At 36.2% G+C, this 18971-nt stretch overlaps 1 protein-coding gene across 3 annotated transcripts in view; it reads left to right on the top strand.

Annotated features, from left to right (window-relative positions):
* Positions 1-14108, top strand: part of LOC132129193 (chemokine-like protein TAFA-1) — a 57979-nt gene extending 43871 nt beyond the window's left edge. The window contains exons 3-6 of one of the 3 annotated variants that reach the window (XM_059540695.1): positions 7777-7917; positions 12513-12637; positions 13124-13196; positions 13453-14108. In XM_059540695.1, the coding sequence (XP_059396678.1) occupies positions 7777-7917; positions 12513-12637; positions 13124-13150 (293 nt within the window). In that variant the 3' untranslated portion in view covers positions 13151-13196; positions 13453-14108. The remainder of the gene's footprint in view (positions 1-7776; positions 7918-12512; positions 12638-13123; positions 13197-13452) is intronic. The other 2 variants (XM_059540696.1, XM_059540694.1) reach the window with 2 other exon arrangements.
* The last annotated feature ends 4863 nt before the right edge of the window (positions 14109-18971 follow it).

Genomic DNA, 18971 nt, shown 5'->3' with positions numbered 1-18971 from the left:
AGACCTATCCCCGACCCGAAGGCGCAGGGAAGCGACCCTCTCGTTCACCGGGGTAAACTCCAACACATGGCAGCTGAGCTGGGGGGCTATAAGCAAACCCACACCAGCCCGCCGCCTCTCACCATGGGCAACTCCAGAGTGGTGAAGAGTCCATCCTCTCTCGAGGAGTGTGGTTCCAGAGCCCAAGCTGTGCGTAGAGGTGAGCCCGACTATCGCTAGTCGGAACCTCTCTACCTCACGCACAATCTCGGGCTCCTTCCCCGCCAGTGAGGTGACGTTCCACGTCCCTAGAGCTAGTTTCCGTGTCCAGGGATCGGGCTGTCGAGGCCCCCGCCTTCAACTGCCACCCGATTGTCTAAGCACCGGCCCCTTACGGTCCCTCCTGTAGGTGGTGAGCCCACGGGAAGGCGGCCCCACGACGCTCCTTCGGGCTGAGCCCGGCCGGTCCCCGTGGGGGGAGGCCCGGCCACCAGGCGCTCGCATACGAGCCCCAACCCCGGGCCTGGCTCCAGGGTGGGGCCCCGGCTGCGCCATACCGGGCGACGTCACGGTCCTTTGATTTATTCTCCTCATAAGGGGGTTCTGAACCGCTCTTAGTCTGACCCGTCGCCTAGGACCTGTTTGCCTTGGGAGACCCTACCAGGGGCATATAGCCCCGGACAACATAGCTCCTAGGGTCATTCGGGTAACCCCTCCACCACGTTAAGGTGGCAGTTCAAGGAGGGGCCATATTCGTAAATGAATCAGCCAATTGAACGAATCAGATGTATTAATGAATTAATGACACACTAAAAGTAGGCTTGTTCGAGATGGAAAAAATGCCATGGAAATCAATTTAATGGGGTAAATATCACAATATGTCTATTTAAGTAAGTAAGAGCTGAAAAACACAGATGAGGTTATTACTTCAGAAAAAATTATATTTACACAAGAAAAAAATATATAATAATTTTTTCTTTCTAGACAAGTAACTTTTTCCAACTCAGACAAGTGATTGACCAGTTTACTTGTTCAAAGGATTAGCAAATGTCAAGACTTTATGTCAAGCCCTGAAATAGTATTTCTTTGTATAAATATTGTTAGATGCTATTTTTACCTGTAAATAGTGACAAATACTATTTTCACCTCAGTGTATTATACAAACCCGATTCCAAAATAGTTGGGACACTGTACAAATTGTGAGTAAAAAAGGAATGGAGTAATTTAAAAATCTCATAAACTTATATTTTATTCATAATAGAATATAGATAACATATCAAATGTTGAACGTGAGACGTTTTGAAATGTCATGCCAAATGTTGGCTCATTTTGGATTTCATGAGAGCTACACATTCCAAAAAAGTTGGGACAGGTAGTAATAAGAGGCTGGAAAAGTTAAATGTACATAAAAGGAACAGTTGGAGGACCAATTTGCAACTAATTAGGTCAATTGGCAACATGACTGGGTATAAAAAGAGCCTCTCAAGATGGGCAGAGGATCACCAATTCCCACAATTCTGCGGCAAAAAATAGTGGAGCAATTTCAGAAAGGAGTTTCTCAGAGAAAATTGCAAAGAGTTTGAGGTTATCATCATCTACAGTGCATAATATCATCCAAAGAATCAGAGAATCTGGAACAATCTCTGTGCGTAAGGGTCAAGGCCAGAAAACCATACTGGATGCCGTGATCTTCGGGCCCTTAGACGGCACATCACATCCAGGAATGCTACTGTAATGGAAATCACAACATGGGCTCAGGAATACTTCCAGAAAACATTGTCGGTGAACACAATCCACTGTGCCATTTCCCGTTGCCGGCTAAAACTCTATAGGTCAAAATAGAAGCCATATCTAAACATGATCCAGAAGCGCAGGTCTCTGGGCCAAGGCTCATTTAAAATGGACTGTGGCAAAGTGGAAAACTGTTCTGTAGTCAGATGAATCAAAATTTGAAGTTCTTTTTGGAAAGCTGGGATGCCATGTCATCTGGACTAAAGAGGACAAGGACAACCCAAGTTGTTATCAGCACTCCGTTCAGAAGACTGCCTCTCTGATAGTATGGGGTTGCATGAGTGCGTATGGCATGGGCAGCTTACACATCTGGAAAGGCACCATCAATGCTGAAAGGTATATCCAAGTTCTAGAACAATATATGCTCCCATCCAGATGTTGTCTCTTTCAGGGAAGACCTTGCATTTTCCAACCTGACAATGCCAGACCACATACTGCATCAATTACAACATCATGGCTGTGTAGAAAAAGGATCCGGGTACTGAAATGGCCAGCCTGCAGTCCAGATCTTTCACCCATAGAAAACATTTGGTTGATCATAAAAAGGAAGATGTGAAAAGAAGACCTAAGACAGTTGAGCAACTAGAAGCCTGTATTAGACAAGAATGGGACAACATTCCTATTCCTAAACTTGAGCAACTTGTCTCCTCATTCCCCAGACATTTGCAGAATGTTATAAAAAGAAGAGGGGATGGCACACAGTGGTAAACATGGACTTGTCCCAACTTTTTTGACATGTGTTGATGCCATGAAATTTAAAATCAATTTATTTTTCCCTTAAAATGATACATTTTCTCAGATTAAACATTTGATATGTCATCTATGTTGTATTTTGAATAAAATATAGAAATTTGAAACTTCTATAAAAAGATCATTGCATTCTGTTTTTATTCACAATTTGTACAGTGTCCTAACTTTTTTTGGAATCGGGTTTGTACTATGTTATAAAACAGCATGCAATAATAAAAAAAAAAACAATTCTTAGTGTGTATGATTTTATTTATTAGCATTTTAAATGGATTGGGATATTACTTTTTCTTCTATATTTCTATATATTCTAATCCACACTCCTACACCTCTACCCTAACCACATGCATCCTTCTGCTCATTCTCAAAGGTGCAGGAAGATGATGACAATATGAGCAGCACACATCATGTCCGATGTGCAGCCTGTCTGATCAACAATTGCTACCAGACCATTCAAACAAACATAGTGCCACTGAGTGTTTACACTTCTGTAAGAAAGGTGGTTAATTATAGATGGTTCTGTACATTAAATTCTGAGAGGAGACATTGAACATTGAAGCATTACACACTTCAACCTAAAATTTATCATAAGGAGCCTAACTGAGGGAATAGATCTTGTCAGGATTTTGCTTTCAGTCTGCAGCATTTCTGTCTCCTCACCCAGACTGGCTCCTCTTTTTATCATCCTGTTTCCCTTCTAGCTGTTTTGCAATCCATGTGACTGAAATCTTTCCTGTCCAGGCTCATATGTTTATAGTCAGTGCCGCATTGTTCCTGCTCATCGGTTGCTGTTTGTTTGTCCTCTGAAAGCGTGTTTGTTTGCTGTTGGGAGGTTGTGATATAACCTGCCTGTCAGGGGAAACTCTCACGCAGATGGCTGCGGATGAATGGAACAATTGAGGCCGAATGCGCACACTATATGCCTTCTCCAGACAGACAGACACGATGCTCACACACACACACACACACTCTAGCTGGCTAATTAGACAGCAGAAAAGTCAAAGTTATTGCCCGTGTGTGATACCCTGTCTATTTTTCTCTCTCCCCACCTTGGCTGCTGCAGGAAAATGAGCTTTTATTGGTCCCTGATGGCCTGGTCTCATATCCATTAAACTGTATAAGTATCTGAAATAGCCCTTGTAGTAAGCAGTATGATGCAGGATTCCCTACCACAGCAGCTATCAGCGCATCCGCTAGATCAATCAGCGTTGTAGCCCACGCTTCCTCAGGGTGACCTTATGTTATGTCTTTAAAAAATATGAAACTCAGCACCATTCAATGATACTCTGTAGGTTTTCTAAGTTTGCTTAGTCATTAACATTACATGGAATTATACGCAAGACTTTTAAACTGAATTTTCAGGATGTTTTTGAGACATTCCTGCAAAGGTTAGTGAACATTATGGCAGCAAAGTGCTAGACTGCTTTTGGTTTCTTCGATTTAAATGGATACCGGATCTAATTTCAGATATAAATTTGATGAAAGGAACCAGAAAAGGCTAAAAATGGTACAAGGTTTTAAAAAAGGAATAGGATCGTAGTCTGGTTGACAGTATACAGTGGGTCCAAAAGTCTGAGCTCATGAGAATCTTATTTAAATCTGACCATAAGCGTTATGAAAATAAAAATAAAATAAAAATCTTGATTTGTGATTATAAATTCGCAAAGGATGCAATATAATCAACTAAATATTTGTGCTGCATGTTTCAATGTGAAATGCAAACAGCTCATGACAGTGTTTTCAGTGCCTAAAAGTGGCTTGGTTCACAGTAGATTCTACACAAAATCCTCTCTGCATCTGGGACACTGGATGCAGACCAAATTTTCAGCTCAGAAAATCTGAAATGAAAACATGCAGCCAGTTTGCTATGAGTCTGAAACTGTCATCCAGTGTGATTTGCTTCAATTTGCAGCTGCTTTCTACATAGATAGCTAGCTATTTAAATAAGACCACCTCTAAGCCATATTCTTGTTTCTTGTGTCGACACGCCCCACGGAAGAGATGGTGGGGTGAGCAGATGCTCATTATTTAAAGAGACACGAAATGTCTAGCTGAGAAAAGAGCAGTTTTTGACAAGTTAAAAAGGGTGTTGTTTTAAACAACCATTCAGGAATTTTAACAAAATGTTACAGACATTTCATGAAGACCATAAAAATTCATACGGGCATCTGATGTCCCCTTTAAGTTTGCATCACAATAACGTGTATTTAGGAATGCAACATGCACCAACCATGTTCACATCAATTTGTAAATGAATTAAGACAGCCTTAAATATTAGTATTGTAATTTTACAGGTGTACTGTAAAATAAAACATTATTTTTATTGTATATTTTTTATACTCTTTTTTTATTTTATAGCAAAATATTACAATAGTAATATTTATTGTTTTGTTTAATAATTTAATTATTATTATCTTATTTTTATAGCGCTCTAAAATATTCTGACAGGCAGTGCTCTGTTCCTGTCTGTATGCGTCTCTCCACTCTTGTTTTGACTAACTTCAATCTAGATTTAATGAGAGCCTAAGAAGCTGGAGACAGAGAAGCTATTTACATTTTTATTGATTTCTGAAAGTACATTTAACAGTTTTTTTTCTCCCCTTTCCCCCACTCTTTTCAAATCCCCAAATGAGGGGCCCACTGCTCTGTTTGCTCTCATTGAGGAGTGAAGATATTTTAGTCAGGAGCTCCTGCATTTTCTCCCTCTCTTCATAGATCAAAGCGGAAGCTGGGTCTATCTTATGTAATTAAGACTAGGCATTCAAGAAAACAAACCCCTGTGAAATCTGACTGAAGCCCCACCGGGAAATGGAGTATTTTTCATAATTAAAGAAGCACAAACAAGGCCTACTCAACAATCCACAATAGTTCTCAGTGGAGCATTATAGTTTCCTGATTTCCACAATGCTATTTGTCTGTCTGACTCCTCAAAGCCAAACCTAGTTACAGCACGGCCATGACTGCCATATTATACTGTGTGCCATTTTCCCAACTGTATCCAAATTATTATAATTTTTTTGACCCCTTAGGAATTTAAGAGGGGACTAGGATGGAAAACCACTTTTTTCTGGAGTGACTATACATGTTGTAGGTCGTATATAAATAAATACTGAACGTCGTTTTAATAAATAAATCATTATTTTATCAAGCAAATTCTTCATGTGCCAAATCCATCCCCTGTATAGACTATATAGGCCCTGACGACTAGCTTGCTGGTACTAAAGTTTAAAAATTACAACTTTTTACTTACCATTCATTTACTTACCATCATATTGTTCTCAATCAAGAGGATTTTTTTCTTAATCTTGTGCTTTATTCCTGGTCTTCTGAAGTCATACGATAGCTTTTTGTGAGAAACAGAGTGGAATGCAGCAAGTTGGTATTAAAATCCATGTTATTTTCTGCTTCCTTAACTTCGAGTGAGTGAATTGAACTCGGGGAAGCGAATCGTTAAGTGAATCATTTAGACTGGCTTTCTGAACTGAATCAACCGATTCAATGAAAAGTTCAGACTCAAAAGAACGCTTAATTCACAAATCGGACAACATAGTTTGCTTCTCTCATGAATATATGAAGATATTAAGGGAGATTTCCAAACATTCAGTGAATAATGACTTAAATTTCATTTTTTTTTCTCACAAAAGGGCACGTCATAAGAACTAGAACTGCTTTGTTGACAACCTCACTCATTCACTTATATCATGTTAAATAATAATAATAATAATAATAATAATAAAAGGATTGACCAGGATTATCTTAGAAATAATTCTTTGGATGAACAGAAGTCATACTGGTTTGGAACAAAATGACATAATTTTCCATTTTTGATAAATCTCTTTATTGGTCTCTGTTGGTGTTTTACACATAAACTTAAACAGTACATAAACCGTACTCTTAACTATTTAGTAGCCTAATTCATTTCTCTCCAGTGGGCTGATGTGGTTTTGTCAAAGTCAATTGATTCATCTGTCCACACATATCTGTTTTTGATACAAATTTACAGTACTACTACTGTGAAACAAGTCATCCCTTTGCTGTTCAGTTTATTTGCTGAATATCTTTGTTAAAATAACAGTATCTATTCAGGTAACCTTGAATTCAGAGAGCACTGCAGAATGGTGCTCAGTTCTGTGAAGAATAGGTCCAATCTGCTCATGAACTGAAGATTTTCTATCTCTATCTGATATATCTATCTCTAAAGGCTGGATTAGCACAGTGTTTGGTAATATCTCACTGTGAATACAGGAAATTACAGGCTGTTATTCTTAAAGGACTTTGGTTTATGTCAGATCACTCAATGTTAAAGTGCTCTTAGACAAATTGCAGCGGCCACCCAGACATTTCTGGCCCTTTGTCCTGATCCTACAGAGCCTTTTCTCTTCTATTAGAGTCAGCAAAGCTTTATTAGCATGATTTTTAGAATTGACAAGAGCATACTGCTCTACCAAATATATAATTCAGAAAATAAAATAAATAAATAAATAAATAAAAGGGTAAATAAAATAAATGGACAATGAATACATAAAATGAAAACATATAAATAATGTCAAGTAAATAAGAAAGGACTGAAAGGGTGAATAATTTTTTTTTAAGTAAATAAAGGATTATTACATTTTAATGGGAACATAAATGAAAGGAAAAATAAACTGAATGGAATTATAAAAGAAAGGGAATGTAGAAAAATGTAAAGAGATAAAGTTAATATAATACAAATATAGGGAAAGTAAAAGGAAGAGACAAGAAATAGTTAAAAATAATTTTATGTAAAAAAAATATATAGGAATTGAAGGGGAAATTTTAAAAAGGGACAAGGAAGAAATATAATTAATAAATTAATTAAATAACAGACTATTTTAAAGTGAAAATAAAAGTAAGGAACTAGTAAGCTATATCAGAAGAACTGAATGCAAAAATCAAGGAAAGGGACAAGAAAAAAAATATCAGCAAAAAAAATAAAAAAAATAAAAGAATTAAACAATAAAATTTAGATCTAAAATATGGTGTATATACTTGTACAAAATGTGTCTCATCTCTAATATATATCTCACTCCCTCTTCTCTTTTCTCTTCTGCTTCTAAAACACTACCTCATCCTCCCTAAGGAGTGTCTGAAGTGTCTACATTGAAATGCATGATGAATTATGTGGCAATATAAGGGGACCAAGAAAGATGACATGCATGAGATAATGATTGCAAATGTTGATCCACATGGCGAGTCAGGAGTTTGTGTTTGTTTACTAATGGCTTTGTCTTTTGACAGAAGGAGGGACATGCGAAGTGATTGCGGCACACAGGTGCTGTAACAAAAACAAGATTGAAGAGAGATCTCAGACAGTGAAGTGCTCCTGTTTACCAGGGAAAGTGGCAGGAACCACCAGGAATAAACCCTCCTGTGTTGATGGTAAGTGAATAGACATGGCAACCACTGATGAAGTCTTAAAGGAATAATAATAATAAAAAAAAAATTGCTAAAAATGTACTTGTGTTCAGGTCATTCAAGATGTAGGTGAAGATCAGAGCGGATTTGGAGAAATGTAGCATTATCTCTTGCTCACCAGTGGATCTTTTGCAGTGAATGGGTGCCGTCAGACTGAAAGTCCAAACAGCTGAAAACTACATCACAATAATCTACAAGTAATCATGTGGATTGTTGAACTCCAGTCCATCAACTAATGTCTTGTGATGCGAAAAAGCTGCATGTTTGTAAATCCATCATTAGGATGTTTTTCATCATTAAGTCCACTATCCATAATATTGCTTTCTCCAGTGAAAAATTCATCTTGTCTGAATCAGGAGTGAAATATACACAGATCAAGCAAAGTTTACAAGTGAAAAGAGTCCAAAACAGTTCTAAACAAATATGTATGTTGCTGAATTTTGATGTGAGAGGACAACAGGGGATGGATTTTTTCACTGGAGGAAGTGTTATTATGGATGATGGACTCATGTTTTGGCCAGAAGCAACGATTTAAAGTTAAAATGCTTTTTCGATTAATTAATGGTCTCACTGGAGGGATTATTATTGTGATGTTTTTATCAGCTCTCTGGACTAGACTTGATGAGAATGAGTGATTTAAAGCTAAATTTCTCCAAATCTGTTCTGATAAAGAAACAAACTTGTGTACATCTTGGATGTCCTTCATGTTATGTTGTTAGAAATGTAACAGATCCTCAACTGTTTTGAATCATCTCAGTGTAGCTTTGCAGTGTGCATAAATACAGTACATTCTGTAAAGCAGCGTAAAGCTCCAAAAGACAGCTTTTTTAAGCTGATATGTTTGAAGAAACTCTGTTCAGGGTCGCTCTTGCAGTGTCCCTGCCCTAGAAAAGCTCAGATCCTCAGGGCTTTTCATTATTAATGCTCTGTCCTTATGACAAACGAGTTGCTGTAAACTAACACTTCTGGGAGAACATCTTACTCGCAATACACCCACAGATAATCAAAGCACATTAACTTTGACTGAATCTCACGGAGGAGCATCCAACCTTTTCCCCATGTCAAGCTCGTTAGGATATTCATTTCCTAAAGGTGAATTGTATAGTTTTTTTGGATATTAAAACACTTAAATGCCCAGTTTGAAGGGAATCTATTATCATTTAATCATCCTCATGTTGTTCCAAACCTGTATGACTTTCTTTCTTATGTGGAAAGGAGATGTTAAACCGAATGACAGTGTCAGTCACCATTCACTGTCACTGTATGGAAAAAAGATGAATTGAAAGTAAACTGTGTCTGAGGCTGTATTTCTTTAAATGGCAAGAGTTAAATCAAGGGCTAGCATCATGATTTAATAAAAAAAAAATCCATTGCAAACATTCCAAGACATATAAATATATATGCAGTTGCTGTTTCCCTCTTTCTAGGCTGCAATGTGTTGTCTATTCTGTAGAGGACTAATAAAGCCCAGAGGCAGAGGTGTGTGTCTGGAAGTGATTTTTTTCCTGATATTTGTGGTTGTGTGTTTTTCCAAACATGTTGTTTCTGTTTTTTGCTTTTTTTACCCAAAAATAAAATAAAGAAAAAAACACAAGGATGGTCTGCGTCTGCAAAAAAAAAAAAAAAGTAAAAAAAAATTATCTTGATTTATTTAAAGCAACAGGGGAAAAACACAGGCGTTTAGTCCAAAGTTGCCTCAGGTTACTTGGAACTTTTCGTTGTTGTGGTTTTACCTTTAAAAATACAGTTTCTGCCAAGAAAATAATAAAAAAAAAATGGCAGAAAGATTCTGGAAGCTTTAACCACTTTTTGCAGGAAGTTCCATATTAATGTTTTAATGATTTGAAATAGTAATTTTAAATGAAGTAGTTGTACTATTTTAAATAAATGTATTGTGATAAATAAAATATTACATTTTTAAAATATACAATTTAGTTTTCCGGCATAAACTGATTTAACAATAGGCTAATATTTCTGCCAAGTAAGTTAAAAAACAACGTCAGAAAGATTCTGGAAGCTTTAACCACATTTTAAAGAACATCCCATATTATTTTTTTTTTTATGATTTGAAAGCAATCATGATCAATTAATAATCAGCTATAAGTTAAATAATCAGCAGTGTTGGAAAGGTTACTTTGGAAATGTGAAAGGTTACATATTACAATTTACCCAATTACTTTATTAAAGTAATGTAACGTATTACTTTTTGATTACTTTTCTAAATTATGATCTAATGAATGGTTTCAACTGTTAATCATTTGGATCATTTAAAGCAGGCAGCATTAACCTTACAGTAATGCTCAACACCGATTACTGTCAGACTTTCAAACTCCTCAAAAATCCACTTGTTCTCACTAATATAGCAAAAAATAAATGAATAAATTATAAACAAAAAATTTCCTCAGTAGCTGTTACAGATTACAGTTTTTATAATTAAATTGCGTAACTCTTTACAGTTACTCCCCAAACTGAAAATGAGTAATTAAGTCATTTTCATTCATTTTACCTGTAATGTTAGTAAGTAATGTTTGCATTTTATATAAATGTATTCAATTTATATTTGTATATTTGTATATTAATATATTTAGTTTTTGCAGCAGTAACATTAACTCAATTAACTGTTAACATTAATTTCTTAATTACTTAATTTTTTATGGTATTGAAGCAGTAATATTTACTGAAGTAGCTATCGGTAACTAGGATTAAAATGTTACATTTCTTTTTGCATTTTATGATCTCCGGTTCCTAGTTAAACCGAGATGACACATTTACTGAGGTGTCACGGAGATGATGGCCATTAAATCTGGTCCATGTTCTCATTCACATTGATATTCTAGGATACAAGGCTGAAGGCTAACTCTCTCTCTCTTTGTCAAAGGAATACATGACATTGAATGCTACATGTTATGTATGAGATGCTTTGTTTACTTTTTGGAGGCTAAGAGGCCTCAGTAAAGTGATTTTTTATCAAAAATAAAATAAAATAAATAAATAACAGAGCTCTTGCCTGAGGTTATGTTTTCCATGGATTTTTCTTTTATTGCTCTGTGGCCTTGGCCATGCTGAACTGCCAAAAATGTGAAGAGCAGTATTAGGTTTGCCCTAGCCAGTGTTGTGACTGTTTTACATGTGTGCAATGTCTATAAAGCATGAACATTTGTTCACCCTTTGAAAATATCCATAGAGAAAGTGTTGAGTACAGGCAAATCAAATTTTAATGCCCTATTGGCAAGGAGACAACTTTTGGTTGAGTGCTTTTGGGTTTCACAATATTAATGAATGTGACTTAAGTTCACCCATTATTATTTAAGTCACAAACTTGTCAGAATACCGATAACATAAAAGTGCATGCTTATATTATATCTTAACTCTCTCTCTAATGTTAGGCAGCATTACCCCGATGCATCAATGTATGATATGATGCAAAGATAAGATGATCTCAATCCCTTGAGCACCTGCTTCCTTAATGGTCTCTACTCTTTCCCCATCTGCTAATGATCATACATTTCACAAAGTGTAAAAATGATGCTTCTTTCTCAAGCAACTGAAATAACATAAAACCTTATATTGAAATGGCAGTAAATTTACCTTCATTTTAGATAAATATTGAATACAGACCATATAATTCTTCATTAGATTTCCTAAGACAAGGGGAAGTGATTTACGTGAATGACTCATTATGGGATTTCATTTCAGAATAATACTTTTCATAAAGTGCCACTCTGTGAAATGGTTTTACTCCTACCGACCGCAGACATCCACTGAGGCTATTCAAGCACATTAGATACAAGTCAATTTTATTTGTATAGCGCTTTTCACAATATATTGTTTCAAAGCAGCTTGTATCTTAAAAATTGTACCTCAAGGCCCCAGAATAGGCCAAAGGTGATTGTGGCAAGAACAAAAATCCATAAAATGTTTAAGAGGAGAAAACTTCCTTGAGAGGAACCAGACTCTGCTGGAAAAAGCCAATCTTCTCTGACAAAGCACATATTATAATAAATATACATATGGCAAATATCATCTAGTTACATATAATGTGTCCTTTGAAAATGCTCTTATGTGTTCATTGAAATAATCTTATTAGTTAGTACAATTTTCTAATAAATTAATAGGGATTGTTTACTCACAAATGTAAATTCTGTCAACATTTTCTCACCCTTATCCAAACCTATATGACTTACTTTCTCCTGCAGAACACAGAAGAATATTAACAAAATGTTGATGGCTAAACAATTATACTCACTATTGTCTCCCATTGTATGGACAGAAGAAAACATTTGTCAGAATATGTTCGTTCATGTTCCGAAGAAAATCATGAAAGAATTTTTAGATAGAAATAAAAATGAACTGAATTTAGACAATGCTAAATGCAAGTCTAAATGCTTCAAATCTATCCAAAAAACAACAACAAAAAAACACTTGGAGTAATTAATGAAGCATTTTCAGACATGTATTTGTCAAATGGTCAAGTAGCAGTCGATCATGGAGAATGGAAGAGTACTCTGTTTTAAGTCAGATGCGAGTGAGAGTCTAACCCGGTTATGATCTGCTCACAGCCTCCATAGTGATTGGGAAGTGGTGGTGTGAGATGGAGCCGTGTCTGGAGGGAGAGGAATGCAAGACTCTACCAGATAACTCCGGCTGGATGTGCTACTCCGGAAACAAGATCAAGACCACCAGGGTGAGATTATGAGCGACCGAAAGCATTTCTTGTGTTACTTTAGCTTTTTACCAATACAAGACTCTTGGTGGTGAAGTATGTGATCGCATAATGAGTGTTTTTGTGCTCCTCCATTTTTTGTTATTGTTTTGCCGATTTCACAGAAATATTATAATAATGAAGTACATAATATAGAACAATAAATAAACAACCCTCCTACACCTGAATGGCTGCAGGCAGGTGTGTTGGACGCTATTATAAAAATAGAAGACCTGCACACTGCTGGAGCTGGCAAGAAATCCAATATTTATAAAAATAGCAGCGATTCAGTCATGCAACTTCCCTCAAGCAGAAAATCACACTCTGGCAAATAATCGTTGTAAATAAAAGTGGCCAATGAGAGTATTTCTTTAGGTAGCCGATAATTTCAAGGTAATTTCTATAGAAGCAGATGTGAATTATTTTTCCTATATAATATTTTTCTTTTCCTTTTTTTTTTGTCCCCAGAATAACCACCCATACACATCTTTGTAGCAGATGTAAATTCACTGCAAGCTCATAACGGAGGAACTTAATGAAGGTTTTTTAATCCTTCTTTTTTTCTGTCACCATTGTGATTCAATAAAGACTTAAAATGGCTGATAGAAAACAGACACATTACTGATTTCAAAGGCACTGGCACTATGGTACATTAATGAACTTAGAATAAATTCTGATAATTCGATCCCATTTACTTCGTTTGATATCTGTTTGCTAATTATTCAAACATGAAATTCATTCTCAGATAGTTTTTTTTATGACTCATCCATCTTTTATTTACTGTACTTTATTTACAGGGAAACATCCAAGACGACAAGCTGAATTAAGTTTTCCCGACTCTAAACCAACAGACATGTGTTTAATAGCTTGAAATGGAGTTCTCTGCTCATAAATCCATCTGTCTTTGAGTAACATGGACACCAGACTTTCGGAGAAAATCTTTGAGGGCGTTGAACACTGCTGGTTCTTACGTTGTTTCATTTTTGTTTGACAATTGTCAAATATTTTTTTCCTCTCAGTGAGTCCTGGATAATTACATTCGTATCCCTTTGTGTGGAGTGCACTCAAACCAGCTATATCTTGTCTGAAATAATCTTCAACTGTAATATTCTTGGATGTCATGTCTCCGGAAGAACATATTCATTCTCCTACTGTATGTAGTGAAACTGGCTTCCTGTTCATGTGGATTTTCAGAAGGGGATTGATCCTCACCAAGCAAGTTTCATTAAGACACTTTGTGCATTGACTGTGAGCAAAATGCTGAGCAGCACATGTACATGGAATGACCGATCCAGTCCGGAAATGTTCCTCTGTTTCCTGGAACGTTATATCAGATTCAGAATGAATTCTGTTGATGATACTAAAACCAAATAAGTCTTCAGCATGATTTCTGTAAAGCTGTAAAAAATAGGTGAAAGAAGTGTTTTACATAAATAAAATGAATTCCAAACAGGCGAGAATGATGTTATAACTGTATTTAATTTAAAATATACAATAATTTAATGTGAACGTAATGGGTGGGAAGGTGCAAAGGTACAGTTTTGTATCCATTTTCTTGTCCACTGTTCTGTTGGCTGGTTAAAGATGCAGTTTTTTCATTATTATATTTGGGCTTCAGTAATATTTTGATAAATTGAATCATCAAGGCTTAACTGAAGTGTTCTGAGAATTTACATGTTTAATGAAAAACTAATAGACCATCAGTTTGACTGCAGCAATGTATAAAAATTGTGGATTTATTACTGAAGTTAACGAAGCCTGATTGAAATATGCTGGTGCATGCACATATAAAATACCATGACATTTAAATATTCTGAATCAAATTCATTTCCCATTGTTTAGATATAACTTAATTAAATGGTACAAGTTCTATTAAGACCATTCTGTACATTGGGGGATCTGAATGGACCCGAGGAAGGTGGGTGGTGGGTATTTGAGTTTGTAGGCAGGCAGTCCACACTGAAGGACACTGTGGAAATTCTGACACCGCTGGGATATTTACCTGTCGTTTACATTCAGAAATAGTCCTCTCTGCTCGGAGCAGCAGAGGGCCAGAGCATGTACTCACTCTGAATATGAACATAAGAGGCTCAGTGTTGCTGTTGGCATGCAGAAAGGAGGCTCTAACTACAGGCTGAGTGAATACAGATCACAACATTTACAATCCTCCGCATGGGACAGCAGAGGATGAACTTTAGCCCTCACCTTCAGCGGAGCCTTAGTAGAATTTCAAACAGTTGACTACAGAATATCAGACTGCAAAAAATTAATACAAGGCAACTTAAGTGAATATCACCATTATTTCAGGAAGGCTGAGCTTTTGCTTGCAGTCGGTTTTTCTAATTTCAGTCTTCAACATCATTATACAATAGTTTCATTGCTCAGATTTGATTGGCTGAGCAGCGTCACATACCAGAAACTCTTTTAAATTCAACAGATTCTAACAGATCTCCCACTATATTACTATTGAGCAAAACACAGGAAATAACACTTTAAGATTTACTCTCCTTTAACTGTCAAAAGCAAAGCATGCTGGGAACTAGAAATCTGCTGTAAATCATTCTGTGAATGTGTGTGTTCATACATTCACATTTATATGGGAACATGCAATATATGTGCACAATAAAGGATAAAACTTTATGGATATCACATGTAAGGCCAATTTGTCTTAATATTTTAAATATTTTTATTGTTATTTTATTGTTTATTTTTATTATATGTATCACCAAGCCATACATGGTCAATTGTATATATTGCTGTATAGTAAAAATATAAGCACAAATTTCCCATATATGGAAATGTATTATGTTGTATATTGCATAATACAAAAAAAGGAATATATATATATCAATATATATATATATATATATATATATATATATATATATATATATATATATATATATGTATTATATATATATATATATATATATATATATTTTGTTTTGTTAGAGAATACTGTGTCTAATATATGTAACTTATGCAGATTTCATGTTTCTTGTTTCTTGAACTGCATAAAAGCAATATTTCCCTCTGCAGCCCCGTACATGTGGATGAATCACAGCACGTCTTCCCGTGTGATATTGCTTCATTAAACACCTACACATTTTTCTGATTTCTGTCAACTGAAACTGGACATTTTGTCACAGAAGTTAGCCATTAAAATCCTGAAAACTCTTAAACAAGCAATTCCACCTGTAATTTAACACATATTTCCCAGGTTCTCTATCATGTCCCTTTTCCCCTTCCAACCTCCAGTGTTTTTTGGAAGGCAAAAGGTATATGTAAAAGTGTTGGAAAAAAAACATCACATGCTGATGGTTGCTTGTTGAGCTCTATGAGGTCCAGCAAATAAGGCTATTAAGGATTTAAAGCAGTTTCTGATACAATAAAGCCGCAGGAGCTTTGAAGAATAAAAGCAGCGATGTCCTCCGAACTGCCACAGTGTTGACTGCACTGATATATACTCAGAGAGACAATTCTAGGTCTGGGAAGTCTGAAATGCTCCTGTGAGGCGCTCTGTCTGCTCTGCAAGTCTCAATGCCATTACAAAATGTCATTTATATAACACTTTAAAAGGACGGCAAATGAGATTGCAAATTGGATCCTTTTGAAAATAACTAGCTGGTATTTTTTCTCTGACAGATTCAAAAGAAATACAGAAAACACTAATTGAAATTCTGATGTATGAAATTAAATAACTGATCTTAGAAAGGATAGTTTACCCAAAAAGGACACTAGAGAAAACAATATTATGAATAGGGAACTCCTACGTTCGTCTGAAGTTAAAACATCCTAACAATGGATTTGTTTATTACAAACATGCAGCTTTCACTTCACAGGATGTTAATTGGACTGGAGTCGTGTGGATTACTTGTGAATTATTGTTATGTTTTTACCAGCTCTTATTCTGACGGCACCCATTCACTGCAGAAGATCCATCGGTGAGCAAGAGATGTACTGTAATGCTAAATTTCTCTACATCTGTTCAGATTAAGAAACAAACTCATCATCTTGGATGGCCTGAGGGTACAATTTCAAATTTCAGTTTTCATTAATTTTTTGGATGAACTATTACTTAAAAAAATGATCAGGGTCAACAATATAACAATGTCTGCTTTCTTGTTGTGTTTAACTGCAGCATGAGCTCCCTTGTTTTTATTGGTAAAGCCCCTCTTTTTGACTTTAATTTAACCTGACATCAGGAGCTTCTTGCACAACCCTGCTCTCAATCACAATTATTAATGACCAGAGAGTCAGGAGCTGTCAACATATGTGCTGTTTGGAAATGTGCATGCAATACAGAATGAAAACTTGAGGTTTTCCAATACAATTAATGGGTAACATTAAATAATTCAACATGAAATATGAGACATTTTTATTGAAAAAGGCATGCACAAAAGCTAAACCGACCATCCTGTTCTAATCTCATAGTTGTTTGAGTTGGTTTTTAAAATGCCAGCCATTATTATTCCTTTTTAAATCAATGAACCTGAAGATCAGAGCAGCCAGTCTGGTGATAAACTATGCAAACCCAAGTCTTGCTCTCACCTTTTATTTTCACTTTCTTGCATCACTTAATTCACAGTCTCCTCTCACACACAGAGTTACACAAATAACACAGGTATCTCTCAACTGCAAACATACACACTCCGAAACACTTGAACCAAAAAAAGTAAATCAACCAAAAGCATCATAGACAGCTCAATATAGAGACAGTAATTCTTCATGAAACACAAGACTACTTAAAGCGTGCACAGTTTTAAGATAATAGTAAATTAAATTAATAAACAAACATGTTTAATGAGGTTAGAACACCTTAAGCCTTTTTTTAATAAAAGTAAAATTATTATTATTATTATTATAATTTCTTGTGACATGGGGCTCAGTTTAGTGTTTTAATTATTAGTTTAAAGAGATAGTTCACTTTGAAATTAAATTTTGGTATGTTTTAGCTTACCTCAAGGGCATCCAAGATGTAGGTGTCTTTGTTTCCGCAGTAGTTTTAATTTTGATATTTTTAGGTCAAACCGTTCTTGTCTGTGACTCATATAATGGAGGTCTATGGCCGCCAACTCAAAGAGCATGCACAGAGGAGTACAAATTAAACAATTCCCCATCGTAAGTACACATTGATGGTCTAAGACACAAAATGAGCGGTTTGTGTGAGAATGCTCTCCACTTCTGTTGGCATCTCACAACACTTGCTACTAAAACACCACCAATTTTGAAGAGATCTCTGTCTCTCTGAGGCTTGAAGACGTGCTGCTGCAGCGGATGCTTCCTCCATCGCTCTGAGTTCCTGATTTGTGTATTCTGGTTCAAATAAATATGGTTGTAAAAAAAATTCAACGTTGTCTGTTGATATATTGAAATCGTCTTCCATTGCGATTTCCTGTACGTCTAAATATGTTTAGATCTTCACAGTGAAAGGTAACACTTCTGAAATCTCTGTGTAAACAATGAGTGATATACAGTCGTGGCCAAAAGTTTTGAGAATTACATAAATATTGGAAATTGGAAAAGTTGCTGCTTAAGTTTTTATAATAGTAATTTGCATATACTCCAGAATGTTATGAAGAGTGATCAGATGAATTGCATAGTCCTTCTTTGCCATGAAAATTAAAAATTAACAGCATTTCATTGCTGTCATTAAAGGACCTGCTGAGATCATTTCAGTAATCGTCTTGTTAACTCAGGTGAGAATGTTGACGAGCACAAGGCTGGAGATCATTATGTCAGGCTGATTGGGTAAGAATGGCAGACTTGACATGTTAAAAGGAGGGTGATGCTTGAAATCATTGTTCTTCCATTGTTAACCATGGTGACCTGCAAAGAAACGCGTGCAGCCATCATTGCGTTGCATAAAAATGGCTTCACAGGCAAGGATATTGTGGCTACTAAGATTGCACCTAAATCAATAATTTATAGGATCATCAAGAACTTCAAGGAAAGAGGTTCAATTCTTGTAAAGAAGGCTCGTCTCCTAAAGAGGATTCAGCTGCGGGATCGGAGTGCCACCATTGCAGAGCTTGCTCAGGAATGGCAGCAGGCAGGTGTGAGCGCATCTGCACGCACAGTGAGGCCAAGACTTTTGGAAGATGGCCTGGTGTCAAGAAGGGCAGCAAAGAAGCCACTTCTCTCCAAAAAAAACATCAGGGACAGATTGATCTTCTGCAGAAAGTATAGTGAATGGACTGTTGAGATTGGGGCAAAGTCATATTCTCAGATGAAGCCCCTTTCCGATTGTTTGGGGCATCTGGAAAAGGCTTGTCCGGAGAAGAAAAGGTGAACGCTACCATCAGTCCTGTGTCAT

The sequence above is a fragment of the Carassius carassius genome, chromosome 46, assembly GCF_963082965.1.
Source record: "Carassius carassius chromosome 46, fCarCar2.1, whole genome shotgun sequence".
In the NCBI taxonomy this organism is placed as follows: Eukaryota; Metazoa; Chordata; class Actinopteri; order Cypriniformes; family Cyprinidae; genus Carassius; species Carassius carassius.
Note: the sequence above shows the minus strand (reverse complement) of the source record. Positions and strands in the feature narration are given on the sequence as shown.